General features: G+C 29.9%; 3 protein-coding genes across 6 annotated transcripts in view; 1 reads left to right on the top strand and 2 right to left on the bottom strand.

Moving 5' to 3' along the window:
* Window positions 1–1,007, bottom strand: part of LOC140665726 (polyamine-transporting ATPase 13A3) — an 11,357-nt gene extending 10,350 nt beyond the window's left edge. Inside the window, exon 1 of one of the 4 annotated variants that reach the window (XM_072892184.1) lies at window positions 743–1,007. The gene's annotated coding sequence lies outside the window, so the exon portion shown is untranslated. Of the gene's footprint in view, window positions 1–174 lie in introns of all 4 variants that reach the window. The other 3 variants (XM_072892183.1, XM_072892186.1, XM_072892185.1) reach the window with 3 other exon arrangements.
* A 5,773-nt stretch (window positions 1,008–6,780) lies between these two features.
* On the bottom strand, window positions 6,781–9,688 carry LOC140665969 (uncharacterized). The gene is made up of 2 exons (XM_072892626.1): window positions 9,478–9,688; window positions 6,781–9,261 (listed from the first exon to the last, which is right to left on the bottom strand). The coding sequence occupies exons 1-2, from the start codon at window positions 9,505–9,507 to the stop codon at window positions 7,495–7,497; spliced, it is 1,797 nt and encodes a 598-aa protein (XP_072748727.1). The 5' UTR covers window positions 9,508–9,688; the 3' UTR covers window positions 6,781–7,494.
* A 1,988-nt stretch (window positions 9,689–11,676) lies between these two features.
* Gdh (glutamate dehydrogenase, mitochondrial) overlaps window positions 11,677–20,000 on the top strand; it is a 9,171-nt gene continuing 847 nt past the window's right edge. The window contains exons 1-8 of the mRNA XM_072892366.1: window positions 11,677–12,291; window positions 15,971–16,171; window positions 17,500–17,733; window positions 18,304–18,461; window positions 18,600–18,755; window positions 19,164–19,374; window positions 19,494–19,648; window positions 19,730–20,000. The exon at window positions 19,730–20,000 is cut by the window's right edge and continues 847 nt beyond it. Of these exons, the coding sequence (XP_072748467.1) occupies window positions 11,853–12,291; window positions 15,971–16,171; window positions 17,500–17,733; window positions 18,304–18,461; window positions 18,600–18,755; window positions 19,164–19,374; window positions 19,494–19,648; window positions 19,730–19,846 (1,671 nt within the window). The 5' untranslated portion in view covers window positions 11,677–11,852 and the 3' untranslated portion in view covers window positions 19,847–20,000. The remainder of the gene's footprint in view (window positions 12,292–15,970; window positions 16,172–17,499; window positions 17,734–18,303; window positions 18,462–18,599; window positions 18,756–19,163; window positions 19,375–19,493; window positions 19,649–19,729) is intronic.

The following is a 20,000-nucleotide window of genomic DNA, read 5'->3' as shown; positions in this document are numbered from 1 at the left end:
TGTGTGTGTGTGTGTGTGTACACATATACAATATATATATATATATATATATATATATATATTGTATAATAGTTACGTATTGCTGAAGCAAATACAGTAATAATAATAATAATAATAATAATAATATTAATAACAAGAAAAATGATAATATAATTAGATGGAAAATATACGTACAAATACGATGGTTTTCAAATATTTTCGAGTCTCTTCGATGCTTTTTCTTTTCTTTAATGCTGTGGCAAAAACAGATGATTTCGCACACGGATAAGAGTCGACGATTTTGGAAAATGCGCACGCGCACTCTCATTTGTGAAATGCGTCAACCGATTCAAAGCAATTTGCCGACTTTTCACGATTCACAAAATTTTCAAAATTCTGTGTAATATATACCTATCCGTTTGCGCGTTATTGAAGTATTAAAAAACACAAGTGAGAATCGCGCATAAGTATTCACACGTTCTTTGTCAAATATAAGCGAGCAATACGGCATAGATTTACAGAACGATTTGTCTGTAGTTGAAATTGCTTGAAATTTGAGCAATCAACGATGAAATTGCAAGGCGGAAGCAACGAGAGCGCTTCGTTATCGTTTGCGGCACAAGGTCAGCGAGTGAACTTTGGATATATCGGTGGCCGCGGTGTTCGTTTAGCGTTCGTAAGCTTTATAACGATGTATCGTATTACAAGTAAGTAACTTACAACTAGTCTGTTAATAATTTCTTAACGTGCTTTTTTTCTTTACCGATCTACCGCTTGTCCTGCGTACGAAGCGCACCAAACTACACTGTCACATTTTACGTCGATCGACCAAGTAGAGCTGCGAGCACGACACGTGTTTTGCTGACGTTGTTAACTCGAATCTTCCCCGCTCTATACCTCATGGATAAAGTGCAACCACTCTTTCACCCCTTCTTTCTTCGTCTTTTAACTTTCGCTAAACTTTCGCAACAAATATTTAATAATGGAACATTCATGATTCCGATAATGGAGGTACAAGATAACAAAAACCCAATAGAGACAGTGGCATCAAATAAACCGCTAATCGCGATAACTAGAGTAATTTCGATTAATTTTAAACTTTTTTCAGCAAGAAACATAATAGTAATATCAATATTAGCGGATTAATCCAAGACGGAGTTTTGTAAGTAAAAGTTATTTAATATATTAACTGAATGAAAACATATATTTTCCGCATCGAGAGAGGGCCATATATATATACTTTTGGAATCAATTCTTTTTAAATATACAACAATATAACGATATAAATAAATAAATAAATGAGTATATATGTGTGTCTGTGTGTGTGCGTGTATGTGTGCGTGTATGTACTTGTATATATTATTAATACAGCTGTCAAGTTGATCAACTAAATAACACAAAAGTTTGGTTGACAGAATAGGAATTATTTTGTGATATTTATATTTATTTTTTTTTTTGTATATTTATAATTTTCAAATTATACTTTTTTATCGTTATAGGGTAAACTTGGGTAAGATGGCCATAGTTTTTTAAAATGCAAAAAACATACTTTTATTTTTGTTATTTTTTAATAATGTTCGGCATATTATCTTCACTGAAGTTTAAATTACGTAATATTATCGAAATTAAAAGGAAAATATTTATTAGAAATTTTATATTATCAAAATAGTACAACATATAAGCATTGGCCATCTTATTCAACTTTTAAGGAAAAGATGACCATACAGTGACGGAAAGATGGCCATAATATTTATAAAAAAAATAATGAAAACAAAAATAAAAATTATAAGTCATATAACAATTTACATATCTTTATAATATGTCTAACGTCGATTACGATAGCTTAACTGTAATTTATTCGACGTTATAACAGTTTTTAGTGGACAAATGAAAAACTTTGCAGGTAGTCAAAAGTAAAAATATATAATATAAGATTCACAATATCGTTATTTCGAATAATGTATGCACATAAACTACTGTAAATATCGATTATCTTTGATAATGACTAAAAAAGCGTACTATGTAGCGATTATTGAAAAAATTACAGCCTACGGCCATCTTTTCCGTATTGCCATCATACCCTAGTTTACCTTATTGTTATATATTTCAAAGGAGTTGATTCCAAATGCACACACACACACACACACACACACACACACACACACACACACACACACACACACACACACACACACACACACACACACACACACACACACACACACACACACACACACACGCACGCACGCACGCACGCACGCACACGCACATATACACACACAGAGTACTTATTATATATAATATTCATTATATACATTCATATTTTGCATATCACACGATAAAATTAATAAATTGTAGTTGAGCACTGAGATGAAAGCATTATATTTATATTATATCAATGTTACACAAAGATTGTAAAATAAATTAAAAGATACGGTAATGTGTAAAAATAACAAGACAAACGATATATTTATACTGAATCCCCAATTTTCCTACAATAGTACATATCATAATAAATACTAAATCAGAAGAGAGAGAGAAAGAAAGAGAAAGAAAGAGATTGATGTATCAAAAAATTGCAAGCAGTTAAAAATAAATTATGCATACCTATTATAGAAATTAATTATTGTAATTATTATACTTCGAGAAACTCTATCAAAAAATTATATATCTATCTTGTGGCTTTTATAGTCACATGAAAATACATATAGATACAAATATATACAATTGTATATTATAAATAATATTATAAAACATGATGATATGTGTATGTGTGTGTGTGCGTGCGTGTATGTGTGTATATATATATATATATATATATATATATATATATATATATATACATATATATAATATTTTACTTAAGTATATATTTTAATATAATTATAAAAGCCACAAAAGATGTATTATTTTCTGACAAGAAATTTCTCAAAGTATAATAATTTTACGATAATAAAAGAATTAAATTCTATAGTATGCATAATTTTATGCAAAATTTTATTTTTAACTAGCGCAATTTTCTGGTATTATCATTTTTATATGAAAAAAATAGGTTTATTTGATAAACCAATTTTAATATTATAAAACATAGTGTATGCGTATGTATCTATATAATTATATTAAAATACATACAAATATACATACTTAAGTAAAACATATACAATTATACATTATATATTGCATATATATATATATATATATATTATATATTTTATTAGATAAAACAATTTTAATATTATAAAACGTGATGTACATATACATACACACCATGTTTTATAATATTAAAATCAATGAAATATATATACATTTAGAAAAAATATACATTAGAAAAAAGTATACATTTTTAATCAACATTTTTAATTTATACCTTCTTATTTACAACTATTTTTTTGGATTTGGCGCGATGTTTTTTTTTAAAAAAAAGGTTATAGAGTGATGCTGTGTCGTTAATGTTCTACGTAAACTAACAAGAGTGAAAAATGAATAGATAAGCAAATAAATTGAAAACGTATACTGAAAAGAAACCGAGCGCTAAATGACCTTATTTTCGAATGAAAAATTGGCATTACTTTCGCAAGGACATAATACGATGAAATATAATGCACGCGACAATGTTGAGAGAGATATATCGTTGATATTTTGAAGTGCTGAAAAAATATTGTTCGCATATTATTTCTTTCTCATTAAAGATTATCACATGTGTGTGTATGTGTGTGTGTCGGGCGCGTCTGAATAAGATACAAGAAATATTTTTTTTATCTTGGCGATTTGACACGGACACGCACACACACACACACACACACACACACACACACACACACACACACACAAAAATACGTGTATGCATTTAAAAGCCTAATCATACAAATATTAAAATTAAATATCTTACATTGTATGCTAAATATCTTATACATTATGTATTAAAAAGTCATTATTCGATGAATGACATTATATATATATATATATATATATATATATATATATATATATATATAAAACTGAGATATTGATGTATATGTATATTGTATAAAGAAAATAAAAATAAACAATATACGAGATCAGGATAATCCTCCTCAATGCACCGCGAGCAAAAGCAAGTTATTGTTTTGCTGGTCTTAATCTAGTAAAATGATCTCTTATCCTACATTTTGACAGCCTTAATCCATTGGTACATTTTATTGGTACATTTTCTCGGTAAAAATAAACCCATGTCTTGTTGTCTGATTTAATATCTTTCTATTGGAATAAATGCTGTTTATATATAATGGCATGCGGTGTCACTGTCACTGTCACTGAAAAAACTGTAATAATGATAAAATGATAAATTCTCATTTATAATATTTGGGCGCTTTAATTTTTTTTTTTTTATAAAAATAGTTTGAATTGAAGAACTTATATCTTTTTCGCTTTCCGTGTGTATTCACTTTTTATACGCGTCTTATAATTTCCTTGCGTTTCTTTAGTATTATATAAAAAGAAAAATAATAGCTTTGCGCAAAAAAAAGGCGAGATCGACAGTTAGCATGTGCATCACAGTGTATCCATCGGATCGACCTTGTGACTTGTGACATATACAGTTGAATCCATCCACTGGAAAAAAATGTCTAACTGCAAAAACATTATGAACTGAATAAAATATATATGTTCGAGTTACAAAAAATAGTAATAGAAATTAAAATTACCTAAATAAGATAAACGTGCGATAAGCTCAGTTTTTCAAATGGAAATGGACTATAAATATATATTATCATCTCATCTTTTATTCATTTCGCTTTAGTTAATCACAGACAAAGATCATAGACAATTATTGAAATTGCAAGCATTTTATCGATTACGACTCATCGTTAGAATTCAATGAGCGTAACACATATATATAATATATAATATATGCACATTACATTCTTGATGTGTCCACACTATTACGCAATTACGTAACTGCAGGCGCTTTATACTTATACTTTCAGCAAAAGCTTGTGCTATTACTTACTATAAAGTATATAAATACATCATATAATAAAAAGATAATATATTTGTGTATATGCTTAATTTAAAGTAAATTTATCGCAAGTAAAGTTCATTGCATGAAAGATAAGCTCTTATAAAACACGATCTTATCTTTTATATGTAAGTTCATAAAATATTATTCCATTAATCGTGTCGCAAATCCAGCGATAATGTTCCGTACAATTCAATTGATATCAACATATGATAAAATAATAAATGCGAATCATGCATGTAATATAATTTTACAACAATTGCGTGACAATACGTTACAAGACAATACATATTATATACATATGCATATGCGCATACAAGCAGGTATTTCAGAGCGTCTGAATCAAAAGCGTTTTTCTCGAAAACCAAAGCTTTTACCAAAAACTGTTTCCTACAAAAATTTTATGATTTTGAGAGAGGGATAAGATGATTATGTCATTAGTTTGACTTTGGTTACACGTGCCAAAGTCATATAAAAATTAACCTAATAATTTCTTTTTAATGCAACTACTCTGTTTTTTTATATAAATCAATTCCTGCTTACAATATTCTCTGTGTTAAAAGTTATAAAGATATAATAATCAAAAATTAAATAATAGTTTACGATAGATATATCGTATTTTAATTTGACATAATTTTACATAAATTATAAAATATCTTGTGAATATTCAATTTTTAGATTATCTTGTGTCAATACTTTATGCACAAAATAATAAAAAAAAGAAAACATAGTTTGCTTAAAGAATAAATATGAATTTACAACGAGAAATTATATGTATATTTTGTCTTTAAGACAACTCTGTGTTTTCTTTATTATACGCATATATATATATATTTTACCAATTGATTCCTTTCATTATTCTATCCACAAAAGTATTGAGGCAAGATAATCGAAAAATTAATACTTTACTATATAGATATTTCATAATTTACCTAAAATTATATATTAAATAAGTAAATAACATATACCAAATTAAAGTAATTAAAGTAAATAGGACATCTCGTAAACTTTCAATTTTTGGTCATCATATCTTTATAACTTTTTACGCAGAATGTTGTGAGAAATCAATTTATATAAAAAAATTAGGGTGATTCCGTTAAAAAAAACTAGATTGAGCTTTATATGATTTTGGCACGTACATACACCCAATGTCAAACCATGTCACGATCTTATGTCAGCACGATCTATATGTCAAAGTGATAAAACTTTTTTAGGAAATATTTTTCGATAGAAACCTTGGTTTTTAAAAAAAGAAAAAAAAAAAAAAAACGCTTGATACGAACGCTCTAGAACACTGTGTGTGTGTGTGTGTGTGTGTGTGTGTGTGTGTGTGTGTGTGTGTGTGTGTGTGTGTGTGTGTGTGTGTGTGTGTGTGTGCGTGCGTGCGCGCGTGCGTGCGTGCGTGCGTGCGTGTGTGTGTATATATATGTATGTATACACCGGGCACATACATGTTACGCATTTTTTATACCTGATTCGATACGTACAACATTGTAAAATTATATTATGCGTAATTGACATTCTCTTTAATTTCATTGCATGTTTAACTAACAAATCATACAGAGCATATTTCGTTGTCGATAATTTTGTGACATACACCCGGTAAAAAATTTTTATATATCAGACAATCTAATTACTGATACAAATTTATATACGAAATTTGTCCACTTTATTATATATAATTATATATGTATAATTATACATAAAATGTTGCAGGCATTGTGTATAAGTATATATATATATATATATATATACTGTATAAATTATATTTAATTCTGCGTAACTATAAATAAGAAATTTTTATCGGGCAATTACTACAATATTTTATGACAGTCAAATGAGAATGATAAGATCAACAAGTAAACATGATTTTTCAAATATATTTGTTTTACCTCTGTAATAACTTTTAACACTTAAAAATATAAACGTTTATCGTATACTTACATTACAGATTACAGTATGTATGTACATACAATATCGTGTGTCGCTCTCACATGTCTACAAAAGTACTTTCAACTTTCAGTTGTTTGTAAAATTATATTACATGTTATTAATGTCCTTTTACTATCATGCGCAACCAATTACATCGTATTCCATTATCGTTAATTATACGACACGACAAATAAAATAAAATAATTGTTTATGAAGTGATAAGAGATAAGATTTTACAAATAACTTTATCTACAATAACTCTTCAATTTAATAAGGAATAGGCAAAAAATCTATATTATATTTACGTTATATACAGTCATATTCAATAATAAAGTCAAATCAATTAATTTGCAATTGTATATAACATACATATAGTAACATAATATATATATATATATATATATAAATATAGTAACGCATCGCGCGTAAATTTATTTTTTATACAATAGTTACATTATACTATTGCATCAATTATAAAATCTATAATCTCACATCTATACCTATCACACCTGTCTAATGTCTAATCGCAATTGTCTAATCGTAATGTTGCTGTACAATAACACATATACAAAGTAATGTCGGTGTGTTTACATAGAAATATGTTTTTCTTTAACATTTTTCTTACAATTAGAATCATTAGAAACGTTATCTACGTCCAACTGCGACAAGATTTCGTCGTCTGAATCGTACTCGTTAGCATCAGTAAAGTAGTTTACCAAAGTTTTCGAATTATCCGAGTTACGTTTTATTCCCGGCAATGTAGATTTTATATTAAAATTCGAATTTCTAGGCCTTTCGTACGCTATATCATAAGATGAAGGACTTTCACGCGAGTAATGCGCATTAACAATTTTTACGTCCGTGACACGTTTCTGTAAACTTTGCGATAAGTGTTTCTCTCTTATCTTATTTTGAAAATTTATCATCGATTCTTTTTCCATACTTGGCAAATGGTTCACATTTTGCGATTGCGATTGTGATTCGCATTGTTGGATTTTATTATTATAAGAAATACTCTTAGAATTAAGACACGTTTGCTCTTCCAAATTTATAAATTCACAGTCGCTAGTCGAGAAAATATCATTCATGTCCAAATTATTCATACCTACAAAGTTAGGACTTGAAAATATTTTATCTTGATGATTTTCAGTATCCTGTTTAAAAGTTTGTTTGCAACTTTTATATTTTCTGCTTGATTCGTGTAATGTCAGATCGTTAATCATCAATGTAGGTTCACAATTCTCGATTGATTTATTATCAATGGAAAAATTAGTTTGCGACGGTATCTTATCACAATTTTCATATACCTCTTGCAAACTGGAGACATACCGCTTTGAAACTGACATAGAATAATCTCTATTTAATTCAATATTTGATAAAATATTTTCCATATTAGACGCACTTACAATACGACCTTTATCAGAATAAATGGCTAGTAAATTTATTTCAGATATTAAAATATGATATTTATTTGTTATTATGTATGTTGTAGTTTTTAACAATCCTACATTATGTAAAAGAAGAATCACATTTGGTTCTAACACACCAGGATATTTTAATAAAATATCGCGATGAATAGTGCCTTCTATACTACCTGTTGAATCTTTTAATATAATAAATGGATCATCATGACTATGATCTATATAATCTAATACTCCTGCTAAAAATTCTACTTTCATACTGTCGCAATGATTAGCATTTGCCTTCTTCTTAATAATGGAAATTCTATACTCCTCCAACAAATTATCCGAGAAATCATTGAGTAAAAATTCCCAAGTTTTTTCTCCAAACAAAATTTTTTCATCCTGTGACTTAATCTCAATACGTTTGATCGCTGTTTTATTTTCTAATTCTTTCACTCTGTCTAGATATGATACAACAGGGATATTATCATTTTTAACATCTGGTACTAAGCCAGCTGGCCCAGGAAATATTCTAACCAACTTTACTTCTTTATCAAGTTTTACTTTATTTACAGATTCAGTACGATTTTTTTCTTTAGACTTTTTATAGTGCAATGTATTCGTTTTACATAATGGAAAACATTGTGCCTCTTTTTGTATATTTTTTAATGGATCGCCTATCTCTTTTGCAAAATTGAATATCTTTTGAGAAGTATTTTCCTGAAAGATTCCTAATAATAGAGCTCCTCGTGAGACATTGCTTTTATTGTTTTGAAACGAATTGCTGTCCTCTATTATAACGTTCATATCTGATGAATTAAGAGTATTATCCGCCAGTGAAAATAAAACCTTGCAGTTGTCCACTTTACGCCGTTTCACAGACGATGTTTCTTCTTCGTTTTGACATCGAGAATAGGGTTGTATTGTTTTCTCGTCAATGTCAAATGCATCCTAAAATTGTACAAAAAAATATATATATACATATGTGTGTGTGTGTGTGTGTGTGTGTGTGTGTGTGTGTGTGTGTTACTTTTGTCAAATAATCGAGATACTCTACCGAATGTTTTTCCCGCATGTTGATAAAATTACAACATACAAAAAAAAAATATTTACTAAATTAATAATCGAATAAATTATAATATGTAATCATGCAAATAAAAAACTCACTTCAAAAGTCCAATCGTCACTTTCAAACATAATTTTTAAAAATTCTGCTAGCCTGATGCATTTAGGAAAATAATCATTCCATGTTCCGTGAAACGTGAGATGTGAGAAGTGAGAATAAACAATTATAATTTATCAAAACTCGCTAGATGATTATTTCTACTTCTATCATCGACAGTGAACTCTATAGAAAAGCTAGTCCTTTGTTAAAAACAAAGAGTAAAACTTTGGTTGAAAAGTGTACAGAGCGAGATAGGCCATAGGCCGGTTCGGGATCGTCCCGATTTGCGCACACGTTCGATCGGACCATAGGTCGGTAATCATAGTCCGATCTTATATTTAAGATCGTCTTAAGATCCCGTTCAACCAATCAAATAGCCGCATAGCATCATTTTATTGGTTGAACGAGATCTTAAGACGATCTTAAATATAAGATCGGATTATGAATAACGGCCTATAGACATATTGGACAAAAATTTTCGTTCGATGCTATAGTGATTAGTGATATATAAATATGTAGCTGAATCACCACAGACTTCTATATATTACTATAGGTTACTAATTCCCCAAATTTTGCTTATATAAAATGTCCTCGCATTTTATGTATTAAGGTAATTCTTTCTGCGCATGCACTGACATGTGCCGATGCCAATAAAATCAGTATCCGTACTTCTAACCTTCTTTCGGTCTTTAATTCTGACACGTATTAGTGAAAAAAGTGAGAAATATATTATATATTATGGGATACAAATGTACAATTATTGGATACCAAAGCACAGTTAATAGAAAGGAAAAAAATAAAATTTCTTTTTTTAAGTAAGCATATATTTTAAGTAAAGGTAAATAGTATAATTATTCTTATGATATTACCGTGTCTCTATTGATTATTTAAAATGATAATAATGATGATTCTGAATATATTTAATTAATCATTATGTCCGTGAATATTTTTTTGAATAACATATAGGCCGGTATTCATAGTCCGATCTTATATTTAAGGTTGCTTAAGATCTCATTCAACCAATAAAATGATGCTATGCGGCTACTTCATTGGTTGAGCGGGATCTTAAGACGATCTTAAATGTAAGATTGGACTATGAATACCGGCCATAGAAGTCTGTGATGTACATACATACATGCGTGCAACACGCGCCATCACAGCGCATGCGCAGAAAGAAATACCATATACACTTGTTTGTACAGTCGGACCTCTTATCCTACGATATTTTCGGTCCGGAACATAGAGATATTATACATAGAGGAGGGGAGTGCTATGTTAGCCCGTGAGTGGATGCGATAGCGAAATAGAAGGAGAACGCTGCATATGGGTCCCTGCTGTCCTTGTCTATCGCGCATGCGCAAACTGATACAAGTGCCCCTCTCCTTTGCTCACAGAATAACAAGAGTAACATTTTTTATAACGAGTATGCGCGATAGACAAGGACAGCAGGGGCCCATATGCAACGCTCTCTTTCTATTTCGCTATCGCGTTCTCGGCCCCCTCCCGTACTCTATGACCGGTATTCATAGTCCGATCTTATATTTAAGGTTGTCTTAAGATCTCATTCAACCAATAAAATGATACTATGCGGCTACCTCATTGGTTGAACGGGATCTTAAGACGATCTTAAATATAAGATCGGACTATGAATACCCGTCTATATATAATATCTCTATGGTATGTACTTATACTATGGCAATGGCGGCCAGCAGGGCTATTCTGTAATTTTTAACGCATGCGTTACGATATGGTTATTTTTTTCTCTCTTAATAAGTAAGAAAAGGACAGCCATATCGTAACGCATGCGTTAAAAGTTACAGAATAGCCCTGCTGGTGCGTATTCCAGTTGGGATATAATTCAATGATTGAAGCAGATTTAATCGCTCCAGGAGCGAATAATGATGTCATTGCATCGTCTCTGCCAATAAAAAAAACTTGAATTTATAGTAAAATAATTCGGATTGGGTTAAACTTCATTCAATCGAAAACGCTAATATTAGTTTAGTACACCGAGCACTTGATACGTATACTAAGTACTATACTAGCCAATCATAGCCAATCTTCTAAGGAATAGAATGGCTGTGATTGGCCAGTAGTATTTAATACGCGTATCAAAGCATGTCGGTGTAAACTAAGTCAATGTCCCAAGTCCCAATGTGTATTCTATATTCTATGTTCTATATGATGGTTAAAATGGTCACGCGCAGTCAGTAGTCAGTCGACACAAGTCAAAGAGTTATGGTTTAGGGTTTAGGTCGTGATCGTGATCGTGATCGGCGAGGGAAGGAAAATCGCAATCAGTCAGGTCAGGTCAATTAAGCGAAAGATTATTGTTATTATTATCATCGCCGTCGTCGTGATAAATAATCGCATCGAGATGTTTCACGTACGGAGTCTTACGCGATCATCAATCATGCTGAAGCAAGCACCGAGCAATGACGTGCAGAACATGCTGGCGCGCGCTGCGCTGGCTGCCGTTCAAACGGCAGCTCGTCGTGGATATGCTGATCATCAAATTCCAGATCGTCTCAAGGATGTGCCTGAAGCACCGAACCCTAAGTTTTTTGACATGGTGGAATTTTTTTTTCATCGCGCCTGCCAGATTATCGAAGACAAATTAGTCGATGATATTAACAAACGATCGCGCGTACCCCTCGAAGAACGCAAGAAAAAGGTCAAGGGTATTTTAATGCTTATGGAACCCTGCGACCATATCGTTGAAACCACGTTTCCGCTCAGACGTGATTCCGGTGACTACGAGATGATCACTGGCTATCGTGCTCAGCATTCAACCCATCGAACACCCTGCAAAGGAGGTATGGGAGATACGCGAGTCTCATTAATTTTCAAATATCGAAGGTCGCAGTTTTTTCTCAATTTCCTCTATTTTTTTCACATTCTCTTTTATTTTTCGTATTTCCACATATTTCCGATAAAATATATATATATATGCGACACTTGGCTCATTCAACAAACTTGCAAAACTCGTACATTTCTTCATCTAAATATTTCTTCTCCAATAAACATTACTATACATAATGTGTTTGTCCATCTCTTTAGAATAAAATAAAAAATCTTTCACATAAAGTATATTCATATACATATATCTATGTGTAAAATATATAAGATATAAATATATATATATATATATATATATATATATATATATATATATATATATATATATCTTTATATATCTTATATATATAAGCTTTTTGATAAATATTCAACATATTTTTTACAAAATATGCATTGTCTCATATGTAGAGAAAAATAAAAACTTATCACAACTAAACTAAAGGCATTTAGCAATTTTTTTTATTATGTAAAACTAAGGGTTTAGGTTTAGACTTTCAGATTATATAAAAAATGAGCACAAACAACCACAAATATCAACAGACAAGCACGGAAAAGTGTTAATTTAAACACATTCTTTTGAATAATATTTTTCTTTCTAAAATTTTCCATATATATGTAATACAATTTTTTATAAAATTATTATTTAAATGAAGTGTCTTTATATATACATATATATGTATTCAAGATTTATAGAGAGAAATTTATATTAATAAAAATTATTAATTTTAATCAACTTGTTTCTCTCCCCTATTGTTTAATTTTATTATTTGTTTTTTGAATAACGATATAAAAATGAAATAAACATAAAAAAAATAGAAATAATCATTGACATTTATATGTACAGTCGTGTATAGTTAATGTTTGAAGTGATTTATTTATTGGCACTAGTACACGATAATCGCGTAACACTTAAAAAATTTTATGGCTTCGCTGTGCTAACGGCTTCAACCTTGAGATTCAACCAAGCTTTGATGTAATATATTTGATAAATAGTTTTGCAAATTTATGCACATCTCGGTATACGACTATTGTGTCATAGAAAGGATCTCCAAATAAATTTAAACAAAGCATATACAATATATTTTTGCATCTCATCTATAGATTCTTTGTATATATTTACAGTAAAAGCCATTTTTTACTACTTTTATACTCTGCTACTTTTTACAATATTTTGAAACTGTTTAGTAACCTTTGATAAACACCAGGATAAATACGGTACATACATTATGCAACCGAGTCCTTGCGACAAAAATTAGCTAATAATTGCGCGTGTTATAGCTTCGTTCTCTTTAGACGAAAAAGAGAAAAAGAGAAAAATCGCTCACGATTCTCACGTTACCCTGTTGATGAATTAAAACGTCTGCAGTCTATATATTATACATATATCGCTCCTGTTAATTACATATTACATATCTCTTATATGTGTCCGCCTATTGCGAATCAACTGATAGAACGCGCGACTTACAATTAGATATATGTGCATATACATATATACCTAGAAATATATTTATAAATATAACTTTTAAAAATAATTTCGTAAAAGACATACTAAAGCTACATGCTCAGCGCTATGTACACTCATTGGTGTTCATTTTTACACATTTTTACACAAATATATTATTATTATATCATGTTTCGTATCTATCACTCAAAATGAGATGAAATTATTCAGTCATTGTAAGTTTGTCATAAGATGAGATCAAAAATTTTTATGAATAAAGAACAAATTCCTTAGAATTGTTTTCCTTGTTTGTATATCACGCGATATTTATCTATAGAAAATAAAATTTATACAAGCTAGAATGAAAATAAGTAATTAATACGGAAGTACTTATTACGGAAGTATTAGTATTAGTATGAAAATTTAAACGCACACAATAAATTTACTTAATATATGTATAATTTAATCACATAAATAAAATATAAAAACTTGAGGAAAAAACAATTACAAAAACACTTTCAGCTTTTTATTTTATTTCTGTCAGATCGCAAACCATTATTTTAAAATGAATTTGTAATTTGTTGCGGGCACAGATTTATAAAAATGATATAAAATTTCAAATCAATATGTAATACTACAAAATGTGTATTTGCTTCGACTATCTTTTAAAAACATACTAGCTACAAACGATTTTGTAGTATTACATATTGATTTGAAATTTTATATCATTTTTATAATATATCATTTTATATATATAATTTATTTTATTGGGATGCTATTATACGCAATAGAAAAATTATAAAAAATTATTATTTTCAAATATAATTGTGCTGTATTATTATATGTACATTTGAAAAAAGTATGCATTTACTTTTTTTATTTGTGAGAGATGGGGTATTTGAAGGTTATTATAATAGATACAGTAATAAAAGCCTATCGATACCTTATCTGTGTTTTATTTGTTTAAGAAAACTTGTCAACAAGAATATATTAATATATCATGTGTTCCATGACATTTTGAAAGTGAATACAAATAAAAATTGTAGAACAAATATCATATGATCATACGTCGCAAATGTTTGCTTGCAAGGCATCGATCATCGATGTTATATTATGATTTTGCTCTCTTTTTTTATAGCTTCTCGATTATACAAGCTGCCTATCCACAAATGTCTCGGAACTGTTGAAGCTACAAGAAAATTTAATAAAAGAAATTTGCACAGTTTTAAATCTACTACATAGTATAAAATAAATTTTTTTACTATGACCTATTGAGACCTTACGAAGGTCATTTTCACTTTTTTTTTTAAATGGAACCATCCTAATTTTTTACGTCACTCGATTCTTTGCAATATTCTGTGTAAGAAGTTATAAAGGCCAAAAGTTATAATGGCCAAAAATTGAAAGTTTACGAGATGTTTCATACCTTAATTTGACAGTATTTTATGTAAACTATGAAATATCTAGTAAATTCATTTTTCAATTATCTTGCTGCAATATTTTGATGCGCAGAATAATGAAAAAAATCAATTGGTGTAAAAAAACACATAGTTGTAAAAAAAAAAAAAATATGCGTGTGTGTGTGTCTATCTTATATATATATATATATATATATATATATATATATATATATATTTACTTTCCTACGTGTATTCTTTTCGCTTTGCAATAATTTAATTATTTTGCCCAATTGCCTAATTTCACTATTGAATTACTACGAATCTCATTATCAGTAATAAATCTATAAATGTAATCTAATATATGTATTTTATTATATATTTTTATATTTAGTATATTATATTGTACATATACATATATTTTATTAATAATATAGAGATTTAATATGTAGAAAAAAGTGGACTCCAAAAACGTTTATTAATTATTGATTACAGCAATTTTTTTAAAAAAGAATGTAAGAAATAAAATTCCACAGTGGTATTGAATTAAAAAGATTAATAATTTCTTGTTTTCTGAGATTGTATGTTTTATGAATATTTGATTTGAGATAATTTTGATTACATTATATATAATAAACTTTACATACATATTCAGCAACGTTCTGCAAATGTTAAATTTCAAATATATATTGATAATTAGTTGCTTTTTTTTACATTACTATATCTTTATACATGTATACTTTTTTTATCTCTATATTTATTCTAGAGAGATATTAATAAATTTAAATGCATTTATAGGTATTCGCTTCTCGATGGATGTTTCGCGGGATGAAGTTAAGGCCCTGTCGGCTTTAATGACATTTAAATGTGCATGCGTTGACGTACCTTTTGGCGGCGCTAAAGCCGGAATTAAGATAAATCCTAAAAACTACTCGGAACATGAATTGGAGAAAATTACCAGAAGATTTACGTTGGAATTAGCAAAGAAAGGATTCATCGGTAAGCTCGCACACTAAAACAAAAAAAACTGAAGAAAAAAATTTTTCTCAATATTGCCGACAAAGGCGAATCTCCGACCGTTACATCACCGTGATACTCGCACGATAATTTTAGATCCCCCATCGCGAATAGACGTAAAAAATCTGTTAGGTTCTACCCTCTCTCGTAATATGTTTATCGCCATCCAAAATTCATTGCTGTTATGTCATAAGCTAAACATGTTGCAAAAACAGATGTGTGTCACGCAGCTCAACTGATTGTCATGTTTATTAGCTTGTAATAAACGAATATAATAAGTGTAAATAAGATTTTAAATATATTTTATTTACTATAGTTTTTATTTGCACAAAATAAAAATAGGATCTTGTATAAGAAAATAAATAAATTGTGAAAATATAAAAAATGTATATAAATAACTATAAACGATAAAAAAATGTTAAGAATGTGAACCGTAAACAGATTAGCTTCGAGTATCATACAAGACTGCCAGAGAGGGTATGTATAATCGATATTATACAAAATTATTTATATCTTACATATTAGAAAAGAATAATCAAATTAATTTACACTTTGCGCATCATTTTTATTTTTATTTTATACGAGAGAGTTGCCTACATTCCTAAGTAATACATACTTTGAATTTTGTGGCGCTCTCTTTTCCTCTCTGTTCCTGAAATATGCGATATGGAAAAATATTTGACTATTGTAAAAATAATATTTTTAGAAGAAGAGATTTAGCGATGATCCAATGATCTTAACCTTGATATATATATATATATATATATATTTCTAACATGAAAGATTTGTATCATAAGATAAAGGCGGGAAAAGAGCTCCACTCCGTTGCTTGCTGCACCTCCATCTCAAAAGGAATAAACCCAATCTATTTCTAATTAAATCTTATTATGTTAAGTTAGATTTTGATTCGTAATGTAGGACGACTCTGTATCTCTTTAACACTAGACAATAAAATAATGCATTACAACATTAAATGTAAAATTAATAATAATACCCGGGAAAAAAAAAGTCCATATAAAATTGGCCATGTATGGATTTTGTCAATATCTGAGCATATCTTGCCAAATATAGTTATATATGATAATATGATTTTATTTAATTATCATATATATAATATCATATACGACTATACTTGGTAAGACATGATCAGATATTGACAAAATCCATATATGGTCAAATTTTTTTCCCGGCTAATTATTTTTAAAAGAGTTAATTTTTATAATATATTTCAATATTAAATTTTAATACTAAAAAAAAAGCGGTGATATATTGTATATACTTATGTATATTAATTCGCGATCTTCTTTAAGGACCTGGTGTTGACGTACCTGCCCCCGACATGGGAACTGGCGAGCGAGAAATGTCCTGGATAGCCGATACTTATGCAAAAACTATCGGTCATCTCGATATTAACGCTCACGCTTGCGTTACTGGCAAACCTATTAATCAAGGTGGCATTCATGGCCGTATTTCCGCGACAGGCCGTGGAGTATTTCATGGCTTGGAGAATTTTATCAACGAGGCTAATTATATGAGCATGATCGGTACGTTTGCATGTAATTGCATGTAAATTGCTCATTAGTTACTTTTACAGTTGGACCTCTTATCCTACGACATTTTCAGTCCGGAATCTTCCCCTTAAACCTTTGATCCACGACAAAAATTTGAGAGTGGGGGTATAATTCCCCTTTCGCGGTCGTAGCATGAGAGGATTTTTTGTCGTAGGATAAGAGGTTTCGTAGCATAAGAGGGTCGTAGAATAAGAGGTCCGACTGTAAATAACACATTAGACAACACAATGCCATATTATCGCTCAGATATAATTTTTACAAATTACGAAGCGATTAAGTGGATTAATAGAAATAGAATTACATAAATTATAATTTTTAGATTATGTTTGACGAAAAATGTAATTTCTCAAAAAGTTAAAAAGTTTTTAATTTGATATAATAAAATCTCTCTCTCTCTCCCCCCCCCCTCTCTCTCCCTCCCCCTCCTCCCTCTCTCTCTGTTGTCGTCTGTGTAATATATCATCTTATGACATTTGAATATCTTTGAACAGCTTTATTACTGAATGTCGCAATATGTAAATAAAGAAATGTAATAATCCGTAGGTACTACACCTGGCTGGGGTGGTAAAACGTTTATTCTCCAAGGTTTTGGTAATGTAGGTTTACATTCGATGCGTTACTTGCACCGTGCCGGTGCAACTTGCATAGGCGTGATTGAACATGACGGCTCCATTTGTAATCCAGAAGGTATCGATCCAAAGGTAAGTGACAAGGTGGACAACTTCTATATCTAATTATCGTGATTATCTGAATATTTATTATGAATTAAAGGACGAAATTGAAAAGATTCATTTGATTACGACCGTTATCGATGATTACGTTTTTTATATACGTTCCAGGAACTAGAGGAATATCGCATAGAGAACGGTACCATCGTAGGCTTTCCCGGAGCTAAACCATACGAAGGCGAAAATCTCATGTACGAACCGTGCGACATATTTATACCCGCTGCCATAGAGAAAGTAATTACCAAAGAAAACGCTGGACTTATTCAGGTAAAGCGATTTAACATTGTACGAAATACATTTTGATATACCGATTTTATCGACCTTAAAACTTTTCATTATATACATATATGTGGATATATTTGAAAGAAATTGCATTGAATACATATGTATATACATATATATAGATTTACAGTTGAATTAGAATTTAGTATCGATTAAAATTATGATACATTGAAATAAACACTGACTTGTTTTTTTAAATTATTTTTTTTAGAATATGTCTTTTTTCAGAAACTTTTGCAAACTTGTTGGCAAGAAATAGCATTATGTATATATGTATCATATTTCTCATTTAGATTTAATAAATTAAAGCAGAAGTATTATAATTGTAAAATAATCAACTTTTAAAGCGCTTGAGGCGATAATTAATCTAAATTCTAAATCATATTTTTATAGGCGAAGATAATTGCGGAAGCTGCCAACGGACCGACCACTCCTGCCGCAGATAAGATTCTAATCGATAGGAATATTCTTGTAATTCCGGATCTGTATATTAATGCCGGTGGTGTTACAGTCTCATTCTTTGAGTGGTTAAAGAACTTGAACCACGTGTCGTATGGCCGTTTGACCTTCAAATATGAGAGAGAGTCCAATCATCATCTCTTAGGTATAGTTAAATAATTAATTTGACAAAATCAAACTTGATAAAAAATTCGAGTAAACTGAAAATGTAATAATAAGCGGTATCCTTGAAAATATAATTTCCAAATTTACTTTTGTTCGTAGAATCGGTACAGGAGTCTCTGGAACGTAGATTTGGCCGTGTCGGCGGTCGTATTCCCGTGACACCATCCGAAGCTTTCCAGAAGCGTATATCCGGTGCTTCCGAAAAAGACATTGTCCATTCTGGTCTGGATTATACAATGGAAAGATCCGCTAGGGTAATTAATAAGATATAAGTGACATTTTGACAAAAATGTAAAGAAGAGCAAAATATTACCGACACGTTCTTTTTTGTATAGGCCATTATGAAGACTGCCATGAGATTCAATCTTGGACTCGACTTGAGGACAGCAGCATATGCCAATTCGATTGAAAAGATATTTACTACTTACTCAGAAGCTGGTCTAGCTTTCTAAATATTTTAATCGCAAAATTGCATATTTGCAGCGAATATTATAATAACGATAAAAACAGAGTTTTATCGCTTGATCGCAACAAATGACTCGATATATCGTTTAATAAATACTCTTATTGTTAGATAACGTTTGATGGTTATGTCAAGTTGCGAGT

Source organism: Anoplolepis gracilipes, chromosome 5, assembly GCF_047496725.1.
Source record: "Anoplolepis gracilipes chromosome 5, ASM4749672v1, whole genome shotgun sequence".
In the NCBI taxonomy this organism is placed as follows: domain Eukaryota; kingdom Metazoa; phylum Arthropoda; class Insecta; order Hymenoptera; family Formicidae; genus Anoplolepis; species Anoplolepis gracilipes.
This window is presented reverse-complemented; position numbering and strand designations above follow the sequence as displayed.